At 52.1% G+C, this 22706-nt stretch overlaps 1 protein-coding gene across 50 annotated transcripts in view; it reads left to right on the top strand.

The window, feature by feature from the left end:
• Window positions 1-22706, top strand: part of CLEC16A (C-type lectin domain containing 16A) — a 220317-nt gene that overhangs the window by 74457 nt on the left and 123154 nt on the right. For all 50 annotated transcript variants that reach the window (XR_014840762.1, XR_014840764.1, XR_014840759.1 and 47 more), the window contains exons 12-15: window positions 2243-2343; window positions 16189-16311; window positions 19527-19636; window positions 21349-21393. Coding sequence is in view for 35 of the 50 variants with exons in the window: in XM_021086621.2 (XP_020942280.2) it covers window positions 2243-2343; window positions 16189-16311; window positions 19527-19636; window positions 21349-21393 (379 nt within the window). In the remaining 15 variants the exon portion in view is untranslated. The remainder of the gene's footprint in view (window positions 1-2242; window positions 2344-16188; window positions 16312-19526; window positions 19637-21348; window positions 21394-22706) is intronic.

The raw sequence follows: 22706 nt of genomic DNA, 5'->3' as shown, positions 1-22706 counted from the left end.
GAGATTGTTTCTTAACTTTCGGTGACTTTGGCATCTTCCACCACATGGTGTATAATGTAAGCGGATCCTGTGCCTTGAGCTAGGCCACATGCAGACTTGGGGCCGCAGGAACCTTTGGGCAAGAGCTGCGCTCTGCTCTGAGCCCACGCGCCAGGGAGAGGCTGGCGCCAGTCGGGGGTTGCCTTCTCCTTTGCAAAGGTATTGTTGGTGGTCAGAGACCCCACCTCGGATTTCTGTCCCCCCACTCCCAGGCGCTGAGGGCGAGGGAGGGGCAGTTTGTCCTCGATGTGATTTGGATCTTGACATTGGTCCTCTCGTTCTAAGAAAGCATGGCGCAAAGTGGAACTGTCCCTGGATTCCCTGTATGTTATGGGCTATATCTGCCTCCATGGTTAAATATAGGCCTAAGAAACCAAAAACCATTCAAGACATTCTTTCTTTTCTTTAAAAAAAAAAAAAAAAGCTTTAAAAATTTAAAAAGCAATACATATTCAGAAAATATTAAAAAACCTTAAAAAGCATAAAGAAGGAAGAAAAAGGTCTCCCTGAGTCAAAGACAGCTGTTAGCAAAATTTTGGTCATTTCCTGCCAATCGGTTTTCAGTGCCAATAGAGTGAGAATTTTGCTCGCCTCCCCCTCAATGGCTTATACCATACCAGGTCTATCGTTTTTTTTTATTCTTGTTTTTTTCTCTAATATCAACGCCAAGTATCTTTTTCATTTCATTGTATTCGTAGTAAACAAAATGCTAACATCTTCATAGTACTTCACCTCACAAAACCTCCACTCAGCCTTCCGTCTGCTACTGGGCGTTTGGTTATTTGTATTATTTCCAAATGAAAATACAGTTCCAATTGCAAGCAGCCGGCTTTTTGCTTTATCCTGCTCTTATGTTTGGAAGTGTTATTGCTGGGAGCTTAGAAAAACCCAGATTTGCACATGGCCAAAACAATTCACACATCTGCGTGGTGATGCCTGATCTGGAGGGGCGGAGCTGGCACCTCAGAGAAACAGCCTGAGCACAAATGTTCCCTTTTGAGTTCTTCCTTTAATTTCTGTGTATCACGTGGTTATTTGAAATGTCGTGACAAGTGCATTTCACTGCTTTTTTTCTTTGCATTTTTCAATTTACTATTTTGAATCAGTAATACGCTTGTGGAGTTAAAATTCAAACACGTGCCAAAGGTTATGCAGTGACTAGTCTCCCTGTTTCTCTGCCACGTGGTCTCGCTACCCCAGTCAGTGGTGCTGACAGTAACTTGGGTCCTTCCAGGGGGAACGTGTACCCTGGGTCGCTCGCTGAGGCATCCTGCTCTCCAGGGCCAGCCGCGTGCTGTCTCAGGCTCAGAGCCTCCTGCCTGCAGGCCAGATCTGTGCACATTCTCTTATCCTCATGTGGAAAGGTCGGTCCGGGCCAGGCCCCTCACCTGGAAGGGCAGTGTTCAGGCAGTGCGGTTTGTGATGTTTGCCGTCGCTCTGTGGATGTCACCCACAGAGCAGCAGAGGCGAGAGACTTCATATCGATTCCTTCCAGTCTGGGAAAGTCGGTCCAAGAAATGGCCTGGCAGGACCTGCCAGAGAGACCACGGCGAGCGCCCAGCATCCTCAGAAGTCAGAGAGCCACACCTGGGTCAGCACTTTGCACCGTGCGCCTGGGCCCGTGTGAAGTGCCTTTCAGGGGTCGTTTCCCCTGAGTCCTCACAGTAACCCTGGACGGTTTAAACCTCTCTTACAGACGGGGAAAACTTTAGGTAACGCACCCAAGGGTTTGCAGCCAAGGAGAATCTGAACCCAGGTGGTCTGGCCCCAGCGCCCACGTTCTAAAATCGTTCAGACCTGTTTGGGGGCTGCTGTTGGTCTATCACGTTGCCCTGTTTCCTTCCATCTCCTGTCACTTGGAAGTGATGGCACCGTGCGTCCATCTTCCGGCCGTGCCCGCAGGCCTGGGAGTGCCTCGGAAGCAGGAACGCCGTGCCCTTTCGCCCCAGTGTCTGGGACAGCGGGTGAACGATTGCTGAGCCACTAAGCGGTCCATTCCCTCGTCACTTTCCCCTGGAGACCACAACTTCCACGGTCTGTGTCCCCAGCGCCTGGGGTTGGACTGGACGCCCCCGTGGCGGACCCTCCGTGCTGGTGGTGGAGCCGGAGGAGGCCAGGGCAGGTGGCATCCCTGGTGCAGGTGAGAGGAGAGGCGACCCCTGTGGGCGCCAGGCGGCTCATGCGTGCCCCCCCCCTCTTCCAGACCCTTCCTGGATATGGTGTACCATGCCCTGGACAGTCCGGACGACGACTACCACGCGCTGTTTGTGCTCTGCCTGCTGTACGCCATGTCTCACAACAAAGGTAAGCGCCTGGCTGGCTGGCCTTGGGGAAGAGGAAAGCCGCTCTCTGGGAAGACCCCTTTCTGGTGGGGGCGGATCCCACAGCGCCGCCCTCTGGCCCCGTCGGACTTGGGTGCTTTGCTCTGGGCTAAAGCCCGGGGAACTGGTTGCTCAGGTGACCGGGGGGGGGGGGGGGGGGGGGCGAGTGCTGACCGGCCGGCCCAGCGTGACTGTTCGCGCTGCGGTTGGCTTTCGACCCCTCGGTTCACCGCTGACTTAGGCTCGCGACCTCTTTCCTAACATCAGAACTGAAATCAGTCAAATCGTAGTCTCGGTTTTGCTCTTTATGATAGTTGGTGTGCCGCTCTGGCTTCAGAGCTAAAATAGACTCTGGCTGGACGGCGTGGCAGCCTAGACTTCCTTTCTAAAGAAAGGTGTGGTCCTCTGGCTTCCCCTGTTGAGGCCGGGCGGTCAGGATCCGACTCCCTCGGAGCTGACAGGTTTGGTTAGGATGCGTTCACTCACTTCCTCTCTGAGAACAGCCGCTGGTGTGTGTTCCACCTGGCTTGACACGGCAAGTTCTGAAACGGCCACATCAGAATCTCTTTGAAGAAGAAATCAAGAGTATTCCTCCGGGCCCCTGCCAAGCGCTGGCTCGGCGTAGATGAGACTCTGCATCCGGTGGTGTTTCAGAAGTTTTTTCATAAGCTTACGGGGTGGTAGTTGGAGGTGGGTTTTAATAAGAGAGCCCATGGCTGGAGTCATTTAGAAAGTACTCCACATAACCAAGTGTGTGTTTATTCTTAAATCATTGATCATGATAAATAAGTCGATTACTGGCAGGAGAAAACAGAGTGAAAAAAGCCTCCCACCCTCCACGCCCCATTTGTCCTCCAGCTCTCTTCTTCAAAGGCGGTTCGGGTGAATGGTTTCTGGTGTGGCTTTTTAAAGGTATCTCTACAGACCCAAGTACGAGTATATGTGATTTTGTGTCTACAGCCGTCCCCCAGCGTAAACGGAGGTTCATGCCTTACTGTCTGTTGTGTACCTGGTTTTGCTCATTTCCCCGTATCTCAGCACCTCGCTTCCCATCCCCCCAGAATCGCTCTGTTCTTGCTAGTCCTCACCTCTGCCATCCCCTTCGTGAAGGACACTGAGACTATTATTTCCAGACTTGGCCTACTCGAGACAGGAGCAGTCACGATAGGTCTTCTCCTGTGTGAGTCTTTATGCTCACATGCACCTGTGTAGATCCAGCCCAAGACTCTTCTAAAAGCAGCATAACTGGCTTCGAATCCTGCTGGTGTTTCCCTCCATAGCCTTGTTCACTCCCACAGCCTCTGTGAGCCCCTCCAGCTGCTGGCCCTGGGCCTGGCGCCCAGGGCCCCTCAGTTACTGGGAATAAACAGAATTCCATGAGCCATGGACTTCCCGTCGTGGCTCAGCAGGTTACCAACCCAACTAGTATACATGAGGACGTGGGTTCAATCCCTGGCCTTGCTCAGGGGGTTAAGGATCTGGCCTTACCGTGAGCTGTGGTGTAGTTGGCATACGTGGCTTGGATCCTTCATTGCTGTGGCAGTGGTGTAGGCCGGTAGCTGTAGCTCTGATTAGACCCCTAGCCTAGGAACCTCCATATGCTGTGGGTGTGGCACTAAAAAAAAAAAGAAAAAAAAAATGGTAAAAGGAATTCCATGATCCGGACTGGCCTGACTGATAGAATTGGTCCCAGCCTTGGATCGCCTGCCATCCCTCCAACCTCCCTGTGTGTGCATGCCTCATTCCAGCTCTGCGATCTGAACTCCTTCCCCCTTTGCATGCTGCGGACCCCTGCAGGTGTTTGGGCAATGCCTTGAAACGGTCTGTCTACACCACCCTCATCCCCCATAAATATACCCTGACCTCATCGCACTTCCTGCCACTTCTGGTTCAGCTGAAATTGCCAACCAAGGTTGAAACTGCCATGACCTTTAGCTCTCTCCCTCCTTTGATCCCAGCATTTAGTCATCAAGGGTTGTCATTTCTCTCTGTTCAGCCTGTCTATCTGGTCAGCAGAATTTAACTCAGTGCCTGACTCCAAGCTAGGTGCTGGAGGTGAGACCCAAAGCCGTGAGAGAAGGAGAGATCTGAGCACATCACTGCAAAGGCCTCTATCACAGACGCCCCGAGGGGTCAAACACTTGGCTATTTTATTTTTGTAGGGTTTTTAAAAAATCGTGTTGAAGTGTAGTTGATTTATAGTGTTGTGTTAATTTCTGCTGTACAGCAAAGCGATTCAGTTTACACATGTTCGTGTGTGTGTGTGTGTGTGTATTCTTTTTCAGATGCTTTTCTGTTATAGTTTATCACAGGATGTTGAATGTAGTCCGTTTTATAATCCCCGTAGCACTGCCAGGTGCTGCTCTCTCAGACTGTGTTGACCATGTCCTTCCCCTGTTCAGAAACCTCTGGTCCCTTCTTCTTTCCCTTAAACTCCACCCCTTGTACCTGTCATTTGAATATCTGGATTACGCCCAACCTGATCTGATGCCGCCGGCTTCCCTCCACAGACCCTTGGCTCTGTGAAGATTGTTCCGTGGTGACTGAACTCATTCACAGAAACCTGGAGCGGCTGTCCTGGTACAATATTCTTTGGGTTGCAAGCGGAAAAGACTCCCTCCCAGTAACTTAACCAGAAGTGTCTTAGAGGAAGGCCCCTGGGGCAGCTCACGCGACCCAAGACCTTGCTGAAAAGTGGAGAGAAGGGCAGGAACTAACCAGCTCTGAGAATCTGCCTTAAGGTGGATCGTGATTTGGGCCCATCAGGTCCTAGGCTAGGAGTCTAAACCCTCCAGATGTCACATCCTTGGGCAAGAGTCTGATTGTTCCTGGTTGGTGGTGTGTCCAGCTCTGGGGTTGTAGTGATATCCTCAGGGGCGCCGGTGGTGGTGGTCAGGGTCCCACAGCACAGAGTCGCCTCCACAGAGTCCAGCTCTGTATCTGGGACCGTGCCCAGAGACGGGAGCTTGTTTCTTTGGAAGCCCGGCAGGCACCCCAGTCAGTACCTACTCGTTCCTGGCTGGTCTGCCACCTTCTTGTATCCATCTGTGCTTTTAGCTGCATTTCCTCTGCCCTCTCCTCACCACCTATTGAAATGCTGCTTGCCTGTCAAGGGTCTGCTCACAAGTCACCTTCTTCAGGAAGTTTTCTCTGATGCCTTCAGGTGATACTCTGGGTTAGAACCACCTCGTGTGGCACGTACATTGTACACGTCGCTGAATTTGATTGGCTAAAACTTTGTTAAGGATGTTTGGATCTGTGTTCCTGAGTGATATCAGTCTGTGATCATCCTGTAATTCTCTTGTTTTGTTTGCTGTCAGGTTATGCTCATTTTAATGGAATGAATTGGGAAATAGTCCCTCCTCCTGAATTTCCTGGATGAGTTTTTGTAGAACTGGTATTATTTCTTCCTTTACTGTTTGGTAGAATTCACCAGTGAAGCCATCTGGGCCTGGAGTTTTCTTTGAAAGAAGCTTTTAAACTATTCAATTTCTTTTGTAGATACAGCTATTAAAGCTTATCTGTTTCTTCTGCTCAAGCTTTGGTAGCTCATGTCTTTTAAGGAATTTGCCATTTCATCTAAAACTGTTGAATTTATTGGCATAAACTTGTTTATTAATTTTTTCATTACCGTATTAATGTCTGTAGGATCTATGTTGATGTCCACTTCCTGACTCATGGTATATTGATAGTTTAGGTCTTATTCTTTTTTTTTTTTTTTTCCTGATCAGTTTGGCTAGAGAGTTATCAATTTTATGTTCTATTGGTACTCTCAAAGAACTTTCTTTTTGTTTCACTGACTTTTCTCTATTGTTTTTTGGTTTGATTAATTATTTTTCTTTCTTTCTCCCTTCCTTCCTTTCTGTCTCCATTCTTTTTACAGCCGCACCTGTGGAAATTCCCAGTCAATGGGTCAAATTGGAGCTGCAGCTGCTGACCTGTGCCACAGCCAGAGCAACGCCAGATCCTTAACCCACTAAGTGAGGCCAGGAATCGAACCTGCATCCTCACAGACACTGTATTGGGTTCTTAACACACTGAAGTACAGTGGAAACTCCTCTGTCCTTTATTTCTTATCTTCAGCTACTTACCTCAGATTTAATTCACTTTTCTTTTTGTAGTTTCTTAAGATGGAAGGAAGCTTTAGATCATTGATTTTTTTTAAGCGACTCAATTTCTTTTATTTTACTTTTAAAATTAACACCATAATTAAGTCTTGTGTGTAGTTCTGTTAATTTTAGCATATTTATGGATCTGTGTGAACACCTCCGTAATCCGGATACAGTATAGTTATATCAACCAAAAAATTCCCTTTTTCTATTCCTTTTCAGTCATACCCTATCCGTACCAGTCATTGATGTTTAAACTTTTCTTGTTTTTTAAAGTAAGAATTTAATGCTGTAGTTTTAGCTGCATGCAATCAATTTTGTTCTATGTGGTTTAATTTTTATTCAGTTTAAAATACCTTATAATTTCCCTTCCGATTTCTTTTTGTTCTATCATCTTTGTGATTTCTAGCTATATTTCTATTAGTGATTTTTCTCCTGGTTGCTCTGGATCATCTTTTTCTTCTCTTTCTTTGCGTGCCTGGTATTTTGATTGGTTGACAGTTACTGTGAAGCCTACATTTCTAGATGCTGAATTCTTTCTTCTTTACAGTATTTTTAGGTTTTGTCCTGGGACATGGTGGAGTTACTTGGCATTGCTTTGGTCCTTTTTTTTTTTTTTTTTTTTTTTTTTCTTTTTAGGGTCACACCCATGGCATATGGACGTTTCTAGGCTAGGGGTTGAATCAGAGCTACAGCTGCTGGCCTGCACCACAGCCACAGCAGCACAGGGTCCGAGCCTCGTCTGTGACAGCTCACAGCAACGCTGGATTCCCTGACCCACTGAGCAAGGCCAGGGATCCAACCTGCATCCTCATGGATACTAGTTGGATGCATTTCTGCTGCGCCATGACAGGAACTCCTGGTTTGTTCCTTTTAGAGACTTGCTTTAAGCTTTGATGGTGCTGGTCCAGAGCAGCCTTTAGTCTCAGGCTCACTTGACTCCAGTACCGAGGCCGTCCCCTTCCTGGGATGCTACTTGATGAGCCACGACGGGGTGGTCCTTCCATGCTGGAGGGTGGGAACACGAGCTCTTCTCAGCCCCATGTGAGCTCTGGGATTGTTCTACCTGCCTCCTTCCAGCAGGCCTTTTGCTTTCCCCACAGCGCAGAACTTAGCCGAAGCCTAAGAAGGAACTCGCTGCAGATCTGGGCAGCTCCCTCCTCCCCGGTCCTCACACCTATGGATTCTGGCCATTTGGCCTTTCTGAACTGAAGCCTCTGCCTTCATCTCAGAGAAACTGGGCTTCGTGACTGTGACCTGGGGCAATCCCTGGGCCCCTGCTTTTGTTTGCCCTCTCTCAGGGTCACTCTCCCGTGTTGCCTGTTGTCTGGTCCAGTGCCTCATAACCATTGTTTTATATGGTTTGCCTACTTTTCTAGTTGCTTGAATCAGGAGGGTAGATCCAATCCCTCCTGGCTGGAAGGTGTTATACTTTTTTTTTTTTTTTTTTGCTCTTTAGGGCTGTACTTGTGGCATATGGAGGTTCCCAGGCTAGGGGTTGAATCGGAGCTGCAGCTGCTGGCCTACACCAGAGCCACAGCAACTCGGGATCCGAGCCGCATCTGCGACCTACACCACAGCTCACGGCAACACCGGATCCTTATCCCACTGAGCGAGGCCAGGGATCAAACCTACAACCTCATGGTTCCTAGTTGGGTTCGTTAACCACTGAGCCGTGAAGGGAACTCCTGGAAGCTATACCACCTAAAAAAGAAGTTGTATTGAGGTGTAATTGATAAGCAGTGAACTGCACGTACGTAAAGTATACAGTTTGATAAGTTTTGAGGCACAAACACACCATGGAACCATCACCACAGTCGAGACAGCGTTCACGTCCTTCACCCCAAATGTTTTCTCCTGCCCCTTTGTCACCCTCCTGTCCCTCTCTTCTCCCACCCTTCTCCCTGGGCAGCACTGAACTGCTCCCTGTCTCTGTAGATTAGTTTGCACTTGCTAGAATTTTATGTAAATAGAATTGCAAAATCTATACTCTCTTTTTGTATGACTTCTTTCCGTCTGCATAATTGTTTTGCGATTCTTCTGTGTCGTAACCATCTGTGGTTCCTTTCCTCTTACTGTTGAGTAGTTTTCCTCTGTAGGAATATGAATGTACCACAATTTGCTTACCCACTCCTCTGTTTTGCTGTTTGGCCATGGCAAGCAGCAGCTTCCTGTGGGATCTCAGTTCCCAGCCCAGGGATCGACCTCAGGCCTCAGTGGTGAAAGCACCGAATCCTAACCACGAGACCACCAGGGAACTCTCCCTGCTCCCCATTCATCTGTTAGTGGACATTTGGGTTGTTTCCAATTTGTGACCATCGTAAACAAAGCTGCCATGAACATTTGTGTGTAAGTCTTTGTATGGACATGTGTTTCCATTTTCATGGCTAAATACTGAGGAGTAGAGTAACTGAATCTATGTTAGGTGTATATTTGTTCTTCGGCACCTGCCAAACTGGCTTCCACAGCGGCTGTATAACCTCACATCCCACCACCCGTGTAGTTGCAGCGTCTTCACACCCTCACCAGTAGTGGGCATGGCCACTTTTTGTAGTTTACTCATTTTAACAGGTATAGATAGGGTGGTGTCTTTTTGTGATTTTTTTTTTTTTTTTCTTTTTTGGCCGCTCCGTAGCATAGGGAGTTCCCGGGCCAGGGAACGAATCCATGCCACAGTTGTGACTTACGCTATAGCTGCGGCAACGCCGGCTCCTTTAACCCACTGTGCCAGGCCTGGGATTTGATCCTGAGTCCTGGCGCTGCAGAGACACAGCCAGTGCATTGCGCCACAGTGGGAACTCCTCTCTTTTTGTGATTTTAATTTGCATTTCCCTAGTATCTAATGGTGTTTGGCAGCTTTTCTAGTGCTTACTCTGCCACCTGCATGTCTTCTTTGGTGAAGTGTCTTTTCATATCCTGTGCCCATTTTTTAATAGATTGTCCATTTCTTATTGTTGCGTTTCAGGAGTTCTTTATATTCCGGACACAAGTCCTTTATCAGATGTGTTTTGCAAAGATTTCCTCCCAGGCTGTGGCTGGTCTTTCCTTTTTCTTGCCACTGCTCTTGGGAGAGCAGATGCTTTTAATTTCCATGAAGTTCCCATGACACTTTTTTATACTGCTCTTGCTCTGCATGGTTTCCCTCCCATGCTGGGCAGCTGGGTCTCCGTATCTCTGCCGACAGCCTCCTGCAGAGCTGGGCTCAGCGTCTGGCAGCCGGTCAGCACTCGGCGGAAGTTTGCTGGCTGAGTGCCTCTCAGCTGTGTGGCAGCCCATCCCCCACCCCGCGCCCGCGCTGCCCGTCCTTCCCTTCACAGGGGCTCCGCAGGGAAGGTGCTATCGCCGTGGGCGGAGGTGCCGGGCTCCCGAAGGCTGGGGGCTCGTGGGCGAGCTCTTTGCCTTACAGGTTGCTGGCTTCCCTGACGGGCTTCCTTCTGGGAGCCCCTCCATGTGTTGGGGAGCAGAGAAGTGGTGGCTCGCACCCCACGCTCCTTCACTCCTTGGTCCGTGTGGTGGCTGGGGAGACCACCCCACTGAGCCCTGCTGGGGGCCTCCGTCTCTGTCTTCCTAAAAGAGTGGGACTCTGGATTCAGAGGAATTTAATTCCTTCTTCTGTTGCTTGCAAATGCTTTTATTTACTTATTCACTGTCCCTTCTGACGAATACTTCTGAAGCCCTTCTTAGACACCAGGCCCTGTGGTTCTTATGGAGAACACAGTGGTGAACCAGCGAGTGTGGCTGCTGTGGAGGGAGGTGAAGGCAGCGTGACGGGCGTTTTTTCGTTGTTGTTGTTGTTTTTCTTTTTAGGGCCGAATGGATGTTCCCAGTCTAGGGATGGAATCGAAGCTTCAGCCGCACGGCCTACACCACAGCCACAGCAACACCAGATCTGAGCCACACCTGTGACCTACACCACAGCTCACAGCAATGCCGGATCCTTAACCCACTGAGCAAGGCCAGGGATCGAACCCGAAACCTCATGATTCCTAGTCGGATTCATTTCCTCTGTGCCATGACGGGAACAACTTGAAAGAAAGACTTTTCGTGTGTGTGTGTGTGTGTGTGTGTGTGTGTGTATGATTTGTGATTGTGGAGTGAACCAGGGGTGGTGGTACAGGGGTCACCAGCTAACATGATCCGGGAAAGCTTCTCTGAGGAATGAACATCAGAACTGAGGCCTGAAGAGCGAGAAGGAGTCAGCTCTGCAAAGGTCTGGGGCAGGAGTGCTCCAGGTAAAAGGAACAGCATATGCAAAGGCTCTGAGGTAGGAAAAAGCTTACAGGTTTGAGGAGCAGAAAGCAGATCAAGGTAAGGTGGACCAGGTGGGCAGGGACCAGATCGTAAGGGGCCTTGAAGGCCGCAGAAAGGAATTTAGATTTTATCCCAAGTGCAGCGGGGAACACCGAAAGGATTTTTAAGTGGGAGATTGACACGATCAGATGGAAGTTCTTGGAAGATTGCTCTGGCCACTGAGGGAGTGAGTTGCAAGGGGGAAAGCTGGGATGCTTGTTAGGAAGCTATTGCAGTAGCCCCAGCAAGGATAATGTGGGTCGAATTATGACATGTTGGCCGTGGGGATGGAGAAAATTGGAAGGTTTTACGATGTATTTTGGAGACAGAGCCAGGATGAGCTGTCGGACTGGATGTGGGGCTTGAGTGAAAGGGACGCCTGGGCAGCTGTGTGTGGCCATTGATTAAGATGAGACCAGGGGAGGACTGGGGCTGGGAGTGGGGGACGTGGCCTGATTGGGTGGGAGGGGCCCCAGGGGAGGAACGATGCCAGGGCACTGCTCCTGCCCAGGTGCGGCTGGTGGCCCATTTCCAGAACCAGTGAATGTGGGCTATGGAGTACACTTGGGGAGCAGGCCGCGGAGCTCAAGTTCAGCACCCGAGGCCCAGGTGCCTGCGGGACCCCCGGGGAAACTGCCTTGTGGGGGCGATGCTGCTGGGTTTATAGCCTGCGGGTACAGGTCTGCCTTTGGTGAGGGGGCAGCGGGGGGTGGGGGGAGCAGCTGGTTGGTGTTCTGGTTTGGCAGCAGTCAGTTTGCTGCACTTAACCTGCAGCCCCTCGTTTCCAGATACGTGCCCTCCAAGCAGGGCTCCTCATGAAATGGTCTCTTTCCGATATTTTTTCATCATAAGACAATTTTAACATAAAAGCAATGTTAATAAAAACCAAACGTCAGTTCAGGCCTTCCAGTAAATCATATTGGATTAGATGCTGCACCGAAATGAACATTCCACAGTGGAAAGGGTTGACCGGTGGGAGGAAGGCGCTCGTTGTGATTCACTTGGGCCCCGTCATGAAGCCTGGTTCATGTCTGTAGGCGCATACGCAGCCTCCTCGCCTTTGTCAGGTCTGCGGGCCCCGGCCCGGGGCAGGGGGGTGAGTTTTGCCACTTTGTCTTCTTAAGGGTTCCCGCCCACTCACCTGCCCCTTTCACTTATCATTGCTTACGCAACAGGAATCTTGGGCTTTTTGCGTTTTTTGTTTTGCTGAGAAGTTACTGGAACATGGATGAGAGGTATGGGAAAGGCCAAAAGGTAATGAGGAAAAGGGGGGCTTTCTCCATGCAGAGACTGGCAAAAATAGCACTTTGGGTCTTGACTGACACATAATCAGAACTGGAAGTACACTGGAAATTGGCCCAACATCTGGTCAGCTTTCGAAATAGTTGGTCTCTAGTTTTCCAAAGCTGGCGATGCTTGCACAACTCCAGCCAAGGAGCCCAAAAGAAAAACATCTTTTGACCATTATTTACCCGGCAGTGTTGTGGTCTCTTTGTTGCAGGTTTGTATGCCTGCTTCTTTCCACGCTGCCCTGGTCGAGGTCTTGTCTTTTCCATGCCTGTCCCAACTGGGGGCCACCGCTAAGGAGGAAGGATCCAGACACCAGAACTTGGAGGGGAAGGAAGCTTAGGAGCTGGTCCCTGACATCGCCAAGCCACACCCTTCTCTTCTCTGTGGGATTCTCTCAGTTGGTCAGCGGGCCCTCCTGAGTTTATTGGGTGGGAGCCATGGCAGGGGAGCCCCGCTCTGGCTCTGACTCACGGGGGCGGCGCAGGATCTGACCCCTCCAGGAAGCACGTGGGCTGCTGGAGTGCAGACGCCCCAGCACAGCTTCCCAGGCCATGTGAAGGGTGTCTGGGTTTCTCTGGAATTTGTCTGTCACTCGGCACTTAAGGCTTGAAGCAAATAGGACCGTATATTATCTACAGTGTTTATTTCAGTCCGAGGGGAACGGCGAGTGCAGGCACTCGACAGGTTTGTAGCAAAACCCGCCTCTCAGTGACTGGAAACCTGCGCCTGTCTGTCTCTCTGCCTGCCTGTCCATCCGTCCACCTGCACGTGTGCCATGTCCCTTTCACTCACATGTCCTTGTCATGTTGTCACATTGACCTTGTACATTCACAGCTGCTGGCCAGCGTTCTGTTTGGACTGGGAAGAATGTCTTGGCAGAAGAGAGACGGGGAGGAAATGAGGCCCTGCAGGAACTTTGGGGAAAGAACAGAGATGTCTGGGGAAGTTTTCCGCAAAGTTTTGCCGTGTGTTGTGTGGACTGGGCCCCGTTCTGCCCCCTCCCTGGCTGTGGGCAGGTCTCCTTCACACAGAATGGGTGGCACTATGGAGTCTGTTTGGCAGGAGGTGCTGGAAGTGCGGAGGTCACCTTGGGTGGCCAGTGGGCTGGATACCACCCTAGAGTTGGCCAGAACACAACCAGATCATGTCCCTCCAGGGGTCCTGGCATCCAGGCCCGGCCTGGCCCTCCCCCCACATCTGCCTCATCACTTCCTCCCTCGGGCCCCCACCTGCCCTCTGCAGGCTCCTCCACACTCCCTGCCCTGCCCTTGGCCTGCCAGGTCCTGCTGGTCCCAGAATCCAAGCCAAGCTGCTCGTCACCAAGCTGCTCATCCCTGAGCTGTCCTCAGACAGCTCAGCCTGGCTTCTCTGGGCCTTCCAGCGTAGCTCAACGTGAGCTCTGGGTCGGTTGTTCTCGCATCTGTTGTTTTGTTCCTCTTTTGCTCCTTGTGTAGCACAGCCGAGGTGGAAACACATCAAGCCGTGTTCACAGTAAAAATCCCCATCAGCGCGAGGTAGTGACAGGTGACGGCTGTTGAACGTGAGCGCAGGCGTCGTCACTGTGGCCTGACAGCCGTTCCTGTCCTTATTCCCATTGCACTTGTAAGGAGACTGAGGGTCAGAGAGGTCAGGTGTCAAAACGGAATGCCTCCATCGCCGTCGCTGCAGTGGGAAAGGAACCCCGGAGAGCGGGAGCCCAAGGCAGGAGGAGGCCCCGCAGGGAGGGGCGGCCGCCGACAGCCCCCCCCACCGCCGCGGGCCCCTCCCCTGCTGCCTTGGGCTCCCCGCGGTGCGGGCGCACTCTCCCCACCCGGACCCTGTCCACCTTTGGAACCGCCATTTCTAACTATGCTTCTTCCTTGCTCTGTGACCTTGGGGTTGTGGCTTGACGTCTCTGGGCCGTAATTTCCTCCCTAAGGAAGAGGTTGCATTGGCATCTGGTCCTGGGACGTTCTCGAAGTGTCGCCATGCCCGGGGTCTCCCCGCTTCACAGAGAGTGCAGCTGCTGGCCGAGGAAGGGCAGGGTAACCTTGGCAGGTTTTCATCCTCCCGAGAGATGATTTTGCCACAGATTTCCTCGTTTCTGACAAATTCTAAGCGAGTCAGGGCAAAAACAGGAAAGAGACAAAGAGAGAACTCGCCACAGACATTCAGGAGCTGATCGGAGCCTGTGTCTCCCTGGTCCTCCTCCGCGTCTGGGCTCCTTCTGCCACCTGCTTGGAAGCAGGATGCCGGCTGGTGGGTCAGCAAGTTGGGTCATGCGCCGGGCAGGTCCAGGAGCCATTTTTCTCCCCAGAGCCACCGAGCGACAGTTTCCCTGGGAAAAAAACAAACGCCGGAAAGATTCAGTAGACATTCTTCTTACCATGTAATAAACCAGAATGCTTTAGAGTTAGGCCTTTAGTACCAAAATGGGATACCGAGTCCACAAATTAAATGTTCATCGCAATCAGATTTTTTGACGAAGCCATGTCGCTGAGGCGTGAGGGGGGACCTAGCCCATTCCAGCCCTCAGCCCCTCGCCCTCACCCCTGTCATCTCCTTGGCATGACTGAGCCTCCGGTTCGGAGCTGGAAGGAATTCAATAAAGCAAGATATATTGTTATGGTTTATTACGTCAACGTGTGAGCTTGGGAGTTACTTAGAATCCAGACAATCAGCTCTTCACTGCTATCTTCCACTATTTTGTCAAGGTTCTAAATGAAGCGTCCTCGAGTCCTCAAGGGGCCGTATTTCAAGAGTTCCCAGAAGTGCCACCTTCCCCCCTTTGGTGGAATAACAGGAAAAGACGTGCTTCAGGCACAAACAATCCTTCCAGCTCTTCAGGCTTGGAGCGAGCAAAATGTTTGTCTCTGCTAGCTGTGCTCAATGGGAGGAGAAGGCTTTGGAACATTCTCATCCCACACCAGCCCAGCAAAGTGGCCCCAGCAGGTCATCCAGGCTCTGCTCAGGGAAAGGGATGCTTGGTTCGGTTACCCTGGATGCTCCCTCTCTCCTTTTCTGCCCACCTCTCCTGTCCTGCCTTTCGTCTTTTATTTTTTGCTTGTTTAGGGCCGAACCCGCAACACATGGAAGTTCCCAGGCTAGGGGTTGAATCGGAGCTGTAGCTGTTGGCCTGTGCCACAGCCACAGCCACGGCAATGCGGGATCCGAGCTCCATCTACGGCCTACACCACAGCTCACGGCAATGCCAGATCCTTATCCCACTCATGGAGGCCAGGGATTGAACCCATGTCCTCATGGGTATTAGTCGGGTTTATTACCGCTGAGCCAAGAAGAGAGCTGCCTGTCTTTGTCTTTTAAACGCTATCAGATTTCACTGGAGGAAGAACGATGCTTCTGCCTCCTAAAGATAGAGTGCTCTGTTGGTTTTGCTGAACCTGCAGCTTTATGGGTCCAGTGCTGGGCTGCCGCCCATGTGCTTCTGCGGGGGACCCGGCTCTCCCAGGTGGGTGGTAGGAGCTGGAGGGCATCGTGGGCATGACCGTAGTTTCCTCTCTGTCTGGTGTTTTCCTCGGTGTGGGGTGTCTCACACAGGGTGGCCTTGGGGCGCACAGACCTGGCCAGAGGTGGTAGAGAAGTTACCACTCTTCCGTCCCCTTCCCACTCCCTCTGATGTGTCACCTCACCATTCAGGCTGGTGTGACCTCGACACCTCTCACATACATACACCTGCCAGTTGCTCTTTTTTTTTTTTTTCTTCTGGCCTCACCAGCAGCATGCAGAAGTTTCTGGGCCAGGGATCCAACCTGAGCTATAGCAATGACAATGCCAAATCCTTAACCGCTAGGCCACCAGGGAACTCCCCTGAACCCCTGACACAGAGCAGGCCTTTGGCCACAGAAAGTAGCCAATCAACAGCTAAAATGTAAAAACATTGTTGCTCTCAATATTGCAGCAATTCAGGTTTCCGGTTTACAAGTCTTGATAGAAAGTGTATGTTTTAATGTATTTACTGAAGTTCCGTTGACAGAACCTTCTGCGGTGCGTTACAGTACAGGTCGCACCCAGCTGCGGAGTGCGGAGATGGGGCGTGGACGGCCGAGGTTGAGGAAGCCCCTCGCGAAGGGCCCTTTCAGGATGCGGGGGCTCCCCGCCAGGTGGCTCTGCTCACAGCTCAGCCCTTCTCTCCATTCCAGGCATGGATCCTGAGAAGCTGGAGCGGATCCAGCTCCCAGTGCCCAGCGCAGCCGAGAAGACCGCCTACAACCACCTTCTGGCCGAGAGGCTTATCAGGATCATGAACAGCGCCGCGCAGCCAGGTGCCCAGGATCCTTGCTGGCTGCGCTTGGGGGCGGTGGAGTCCCAGGGACCCGGCCCCACACCAGGCACCAGGGTGGGGCTTCTAGACCTGGCCCTTCTGGGAGTCCAGGCAGATCTCAGCCACCTGCCTTGCCACACTCTGGAGTCCTGGGCCACCACAGCCTCCTGCCCAGCTGTGGCTTCATCTCTGGGTCCCCCCCCCCCCGCCCCCGTAGTGTTTGTGTCAGACCCCCTCTTCCTTCTTGGCCCTTTCTTCGGTTTGGCCAGTGGCTGTAGCTCTCCTCCTGGGTGGCCCACGGCCACATTCGAGCATGAACTAGGCTGAGGGTGTGAGCGAGGGCAAGGTTGGAAGGTTTGTGTTGAGCGCTCTTATAACACGAGACGTGCTTGGCTTCTGGCTCTTGTCAGCCTAGTTCTGAGATTTTGGCCAGCACGGACCTGCAGCCACAGCAAGGGCTCGTAGCAGCAGGGACGATGACCCTGCACGGTGGTTCTCAGCTGAGGGCATCTGGTGATGTCCAGAGACATTTTTGGCTGTGACACCTTTGAGGGGGGTGCTCCTGCAGCTGTGAGGAGAAGGCCAGATGCTGCCAGACGTCCTGTGGTGCACAGGATGCCCCACGCAGAGGATTTGGGGGCCCCAAGTGTCAGCAGCGCCGAGGCTAGAAACCCTGACTGCAAGGCAGAGAGGAGGCCATCAGGCGTGCGTGAGTGCACAGGACGGGGCTCCATGAGCCGTGGCCCGGTGGGGAGAGAGCTGCAGAGCTGAGCTGCCGCCAGCAGTCCGGGGGCGGGCCCCAGACAGGCTCAGGAAAGGGGCAGCCATGGGGGCTTGGGCTGGCCGGGAAGGACCTCGGGAGTCAAGGGGAGCGGGGACCGAACCCACAGGGTGACTGCGGAAAGTGAGCCCAGGGGCTTCAAGAACTGGTTCGTGGCCACAGGGTGTCACCAGGGTATCAGTAAACTCAACAAAGGTTTACTGAGCGCCTCCTGCATGCCGGCCGCTGTATGCGAGTGACAGACATGGATCCTGTCCTCCAGGGGCCCTGGATGGAGGTCTCGGAAGTCCCAGCAGTCTGGGACTCCATGAGGAGATGGAATCTAGACGTCAGAGCGGGGCCAGGGCCCAGCTGACACACAGGAGAGAAGAGGGAAGAAGAGAGAAGAGGGGGTATCTAGGATGGAGGCCTGGGCCGCTGCTGGTCTCCGAAGGCCGTGTGGAGCCTGGGCCAGGCCCTCGTGGGCAGAAGGCCGGAGGGAGGTGTCTCGAAAGAGTGGGTGGCTCAGCGGGCCCAGTTCCTGCCGGAGGTCCGGTCCGGGGGGAGTGGGAGCTGCGTGGGCCTGCGTGGCTCAGCCATGGGAAGGTGGAGGAGGGTGGCCTGGGCCCTGGGGGAGGAAGCTCAGGGTGCGGAAGATCAGCAGGCCCTCGGAGGGTGGGGTATAGAGCAGCCCGGACTTCTGAAGAGCAGAGGCTGGGGCAGCTCGAAGAAGTCGGGAAGCTTCGATGAGAGACAGGCCAGTGGGAGGAGCGTCAGCAGCGTGGCTGGAGCCTGTAGAAGGGCCTCGGTGGAAGTCAGTCCCCTGCCCTGGAGGCAGCAGAAGGGGTGTTTGGCCCACAGTCGGGCTCGGGGCGGGGCAGGCGGGATGGAGGAGCCCTGAACGAGGCGAGGGTAGGCAGCAGGTGCGGAAGCAGTGCTGGGGCTGGGAGAATGGCCGCGCCAACACTCATCAGCTCTGCTTGGCAGCCCTGGGCCAGGTCGGGCTCAGGAAGGCCTGATTTTGCTTGTATGTAACCTGCTCATTTGTGGGCAGAGGGATTCCCTCTTCTCACCCGTTCCTCCCCAACGCACAAGGCATTAAAGGCCAGACAGGTGTGTGCCACGGTGTGTCTGCCTCGATTTGTCCCCCAATGGCCCATCCTGGTCCCTGGTGTTTTCCAAGGCCTCAGAGGTGTGGCCTGGAGGCTTCCCACTCTCCTGACCCCTCCTTCCATGTGGAAGCTTCACTCCAGAAATGAGCTCGGAGACCCCGGGGAGAGTATGCTCAGAGCAGGATGCCCTTCAGTCAGGCAGACGCAGGTGCCTCTGGGGACGATGCCAGGTGTGGGTTTTGGCCTTCAGGGCACCTGGAGTCCCCCACGGCCCAGAGTGAGACTTGGGACGAATCACTTCACTGTTTAAACCTCTGGCTTTAGAGCACCCACTGCAGTGGGGTTTAGAGCGACCCCTTGAGGGAGGTCTAGGGGGCACCCAGACTGGCCTGGCTCACAGTGGAGCAGTGGGCCGCGTTAGTCAGAACTTGGCTGCACGTGGCAGAAGCCCAGCTTGGACTCACTCAAACAATACAAACGGAAATAAACAAGACCCTTGGCTTCTGAAACTTGGAGTCTGTTGGGCCCTGGCCTGAGGCACAGCTGGATCCTGGGCTCACTGTTTTCCAGCCTGTCTCTGGGCTCCTTGGCCTTTTGCCTGCAGCTCTGGCCGCCCTCTGCTCTGTCGGGGCCCTAGACTTGCCAAGGGAGAGACGCTGGGCAGCCCGGTGGCGAGGGAGGACTTGGGGGGGGGCGGCGGGGGGGGACACAAGAGTGAGAATGCCGGTGAGGCAGCCACTGTGGGTCACAGTGCTCACACCGTCAGGGCCCCACTGCCATCCCTGTGCTCTCTGCAGCCCAGCGCACGGAGGCAGGCTCCTGTCCAGTGGCTCCAGCAGGCTGTGGAATGAGCCTTAGTGGCTGTGACTGGCATCCTTGTGGGTCTCCTGCCCCATCATTGTGACCAGGGGACTGGATCACCCTGACCAGCCTGAGGGGTGTGCCCCCACCCTGGGCCAGGGGAAGCAGGACCAGCCCCATCCAAATCACATGTCTGGCAGCAGGGCTGGTGGTTTTTTGAAGGAAGGCGGGGAGCGAAGGGATGCTGGACAGGCAAAGCAACCACCATTGCCCCTTTTGAGGCCTCAGTAATAAATAGTGTCCCCTTTCTCTTGCACCGCCACCAATAAAGGGATTGGGGGAAGGATTTGGTACAGGCCGTTTTGATGGGACCATTCAATTATAATTGATTGGGAAAGAGGTTGGCATGTGAGGGTGTCATTCGTGTCCTCACTGGGTGCCGGGAGGTGGGGGGCTGTCAGCTGACCCGGTGACCTTCGGCGGCGGGGGAGGACAGGAGACTGTAGGTAAGGCGTACCCAGGCTGATGCTGTGTGCTCTGCAGATGGGAAGATCCGGCTGGCCACGCTGGAGCTGAGCTGCCTGCTGCTGAAGCAGCAAGTCGTCACCAGCACGGGCTGCATCATCAAGGACGTGCACCTGGCCTGCTTGGAGGTGAGGGCCCGCCTTCGTCCCGTGCCCGGGCCCCCGGGAGAGAGGGAGGAGGTCGGAGAGGATGGATCCAGATTGCGGCCTGGCCCCTGGAGCTGGGCCCCTCGCCCCTGCCACCGCCTCCCCACGAGGTCCACAGAACTGCCTTCTGCTTTGATGAGCCTGAGGAGCCCTCCCAGTTAGTGAATTTTACCAGTTTCTCTTATAATTATTTGACTCCAGGATTATTTTTCTTTTCTTTCTTTTTTTTTTTTTTTTTTTTTTTTTTTGGCCATGCCCATGGCATGCAGAAGTAGTTCTTGGGCCAGGGATGAAACCTGAGCCACAGCAGTGACCCAAGCCACAGCAGTACAATGCTGGATCCTTAACCTGCTAGGCCATTAGGAAACTTTCTTTTTGTATTACAAAAGTTTTATACATGCACAAACATACATTTATTTATTTATGGTTTAGCATGCTACCATGTGCATTCGTTGTTTTAAATAGCTTTTGTTTTCCCTCTTATTTTCCATGTTGTTTTGTTTTGTGTTTTTCTTTTTCAGGCCACACCTGCAGCATATGGAAGTTCCCAGGCTAAGGGTCAAATTGGAGCTGCAGCTGCCAGCCTACACAGCAGCCGCAGCAATTTGGGATCTGAGCCACGTCTGTGACCCACACGCAGCACTGCAGTATGAGATCCTTAGCTCACTGAGTGAGGTCAGGGATTGAACCCACACCCTCACAGACACTATGTCGGGTTCTTAACCCACTGAACCACAATGGGAACTCCTGTTTTCTGTGTTTTAGAAAAGTTAGAACGTGCAGAGAGGTAAAAAGTAACGACAGCCGACGCTTTGGTGTGTGTCTTTCCAGATACATACATCTGCTCCCACATGCATTTATATTTTTTTATTTAATTTTAAAAATTTTTTCCCACTGTACAGCATGGGGATCAAGTTATTCTTACATGTATACATTTTCCCCCACCCTTTGTTCTGTTGCAACATGAGTACCTAGACAAAGTTCTCAATGCTACTCAGCAGGATCTCCTTGTAAATCTATTCTCAGTTGTGTCTGATAAGCCCAAGCTCCTGATCCCTCCCATTCCCTCCCCCTCCCATCAGGCAGCCACAAGTCTTTTCTCCAAGTCCATGATTTTCTTTTCTGAGGAGATGTTCATTTGTGCTGGATATTAGATTCCAGTTAAAAGTGATATCATATGGTATTTGTCTTTGTCTTTCTGACTCATTTCACTCAGTACGAGAGTCTCTAGTTCCATCCATGTTGCTGCAGATGGCTTTATTTTGTTCTTGTTTATGGCTGAGTAGTATTCCCATTGTGTATATATACCACATCTTCCTAATCCAGTCATCTGTCGATGGACATTTAGGTTGTTTCCATGTCCTGGCTATTGTGAATAGTGCTGCAATGAACACCACATGCATTTATAAATGGATTGTTCGTTTTATAGAAGCAGAGGCACCTTAGCCGTATTTTAGAAGCTGCTTCCCACACGTAACTGTACATTAGCAACGCTCCGTGTCCTCACATTGACTCGTCTGTCCGTTGCTGTTTTTATTTTGAGCTCGTTCCCCCCACCCCGCGCTCCTTTTTTTTGAAGAACTGCTTTAGAGTGTGAGGATGTGAGCCCGGCGCCCGTCCTATAGACTCAGACTTGGGAACTGACTTTCCTCTGGGGAACCCGCCTCCCTCACGCCTTCCCTCTCTCTCACCAGGGCGCCAGAGAAGAAAGTGTTCACCTGGTGCGGCACTTTTATAAGGTAAATTGCCCGAGCCCAGGGCGCGTCGTGCGTCGTAGAAACAGGACTGTCGTGTCTGCCGCTGTCTCTCCACTTGTGGCTCCTGAACCGAAATGTTCGGTCTCATCCCCTCTGAGCGGTGGGCTCTGCACATTGCCCCCCCGTGTTCTCTTAGCGGTACAGCTGTGACCACGCACCCCTCGTCGGTGACGGTGTATTTATCAACTATAGAGGAACTCGATGATGGATTTACATGTAAATTATGAATTATATTCAGATATATACACATGAACTTATGTGTTCTCGAATGGTATATACTTACACATCAAAAAATGACCGAGGAGTTCCCGTCGTGGCGCAGTGGAAATAAATCCAACCATGAGGTTGTGGGTTCGAACCCTGGCCTCATTCAGCGGGTTAGGGATCCGGCGTTGCCGTGAGCTGTGGTGTAGGTTGCAGACGTGGCTTGGATCCCTCGTTGCTGTGGCTCCTATTCGACCCCTAGCCTGGGGACCTCCATATGCCACAGGTGCAGCCCTAAAAAGGACAAAAGACAAAAAAAAAAAAAAAAAAAAAAAAGACTGAATGAGGTGAATTTATGGACTATGCATGTGTATTATTTATATCCATGTACAGGCAGACCTCAGGGATGTTGCAGGTTTGGCTCCAAACTACTGCAATAAAGCAAATCTCACCATAAAGGGAGCCCCATAAATGTTGTGGTTGCCCAGTGCCTATCTAAGTTGTATGTACATGGCACTGCAGTCTGTTGAATGTGAGAGCGATGTGTCTAAAAAAAAAAAGGTACTTACCTTAACTAAAGGTACGTTATTGCTAAAATATGCTAACCATCACCTGACAACACAAGGTTGCCCTAAACCTTCACTTCGTTAAAAAAAAGAAAATGCAATATCTATGAAGCACAGTAAAGCAGAGCAGCATAAAATGAGATACGCTTGTAGGCTGAGAACTCCTCAGACTTCTAAACACTTAGCGGGAATTTCATGAGATGCGTAAAGGACCCCAGTGACTGTCAGAATCTGGAAAATGTGCAGCTTCCTCTTCCGTTTCCAGGCGATTGGTTGTGAGCTGTCTCCCTGTGATGGTTTTGTTTAGCACTTTTCTGAAGGCATAATCTTAGGCAGGGCTCTTCATCTATCAGCAGCAGTAGCTTAAGCCTCGCTTCTAACAGTCTGAGTAGTTTTCTGATCTTTTGGCCTCCGCATCGGATCCCTCCAGATCCAGTTAGCGATGATCCCCCCCTTAAGATTTGGCCCACGAAGAGATCCTCCAGCAGAAAAGGTGTCACATTGCCTTTTCCACACTCACTTGCA

This window comes from Sus scrofa, chromosome 3 (assembly GCF_054392235.1).
Source record: "Sus scrofa isolate SSC_HxYL_T2T_F1_AM1 chromosome 3, Sscrofa_HxYL_maternal_Yorkshire_Landrace_v2.0, whole genome shotgun sequence".
In the NCBI taxonomy this organism is placed as follows: Eukaryota; Metazoa; Chordata; class Mammalia; order Artiodactyla; family Suidae; genus Sus; species Sus scrofa.
Note: the sequence above shows the minus strand (reverse complement) of the source record. Positions and strands in the feature narration are given on the sequence as shown.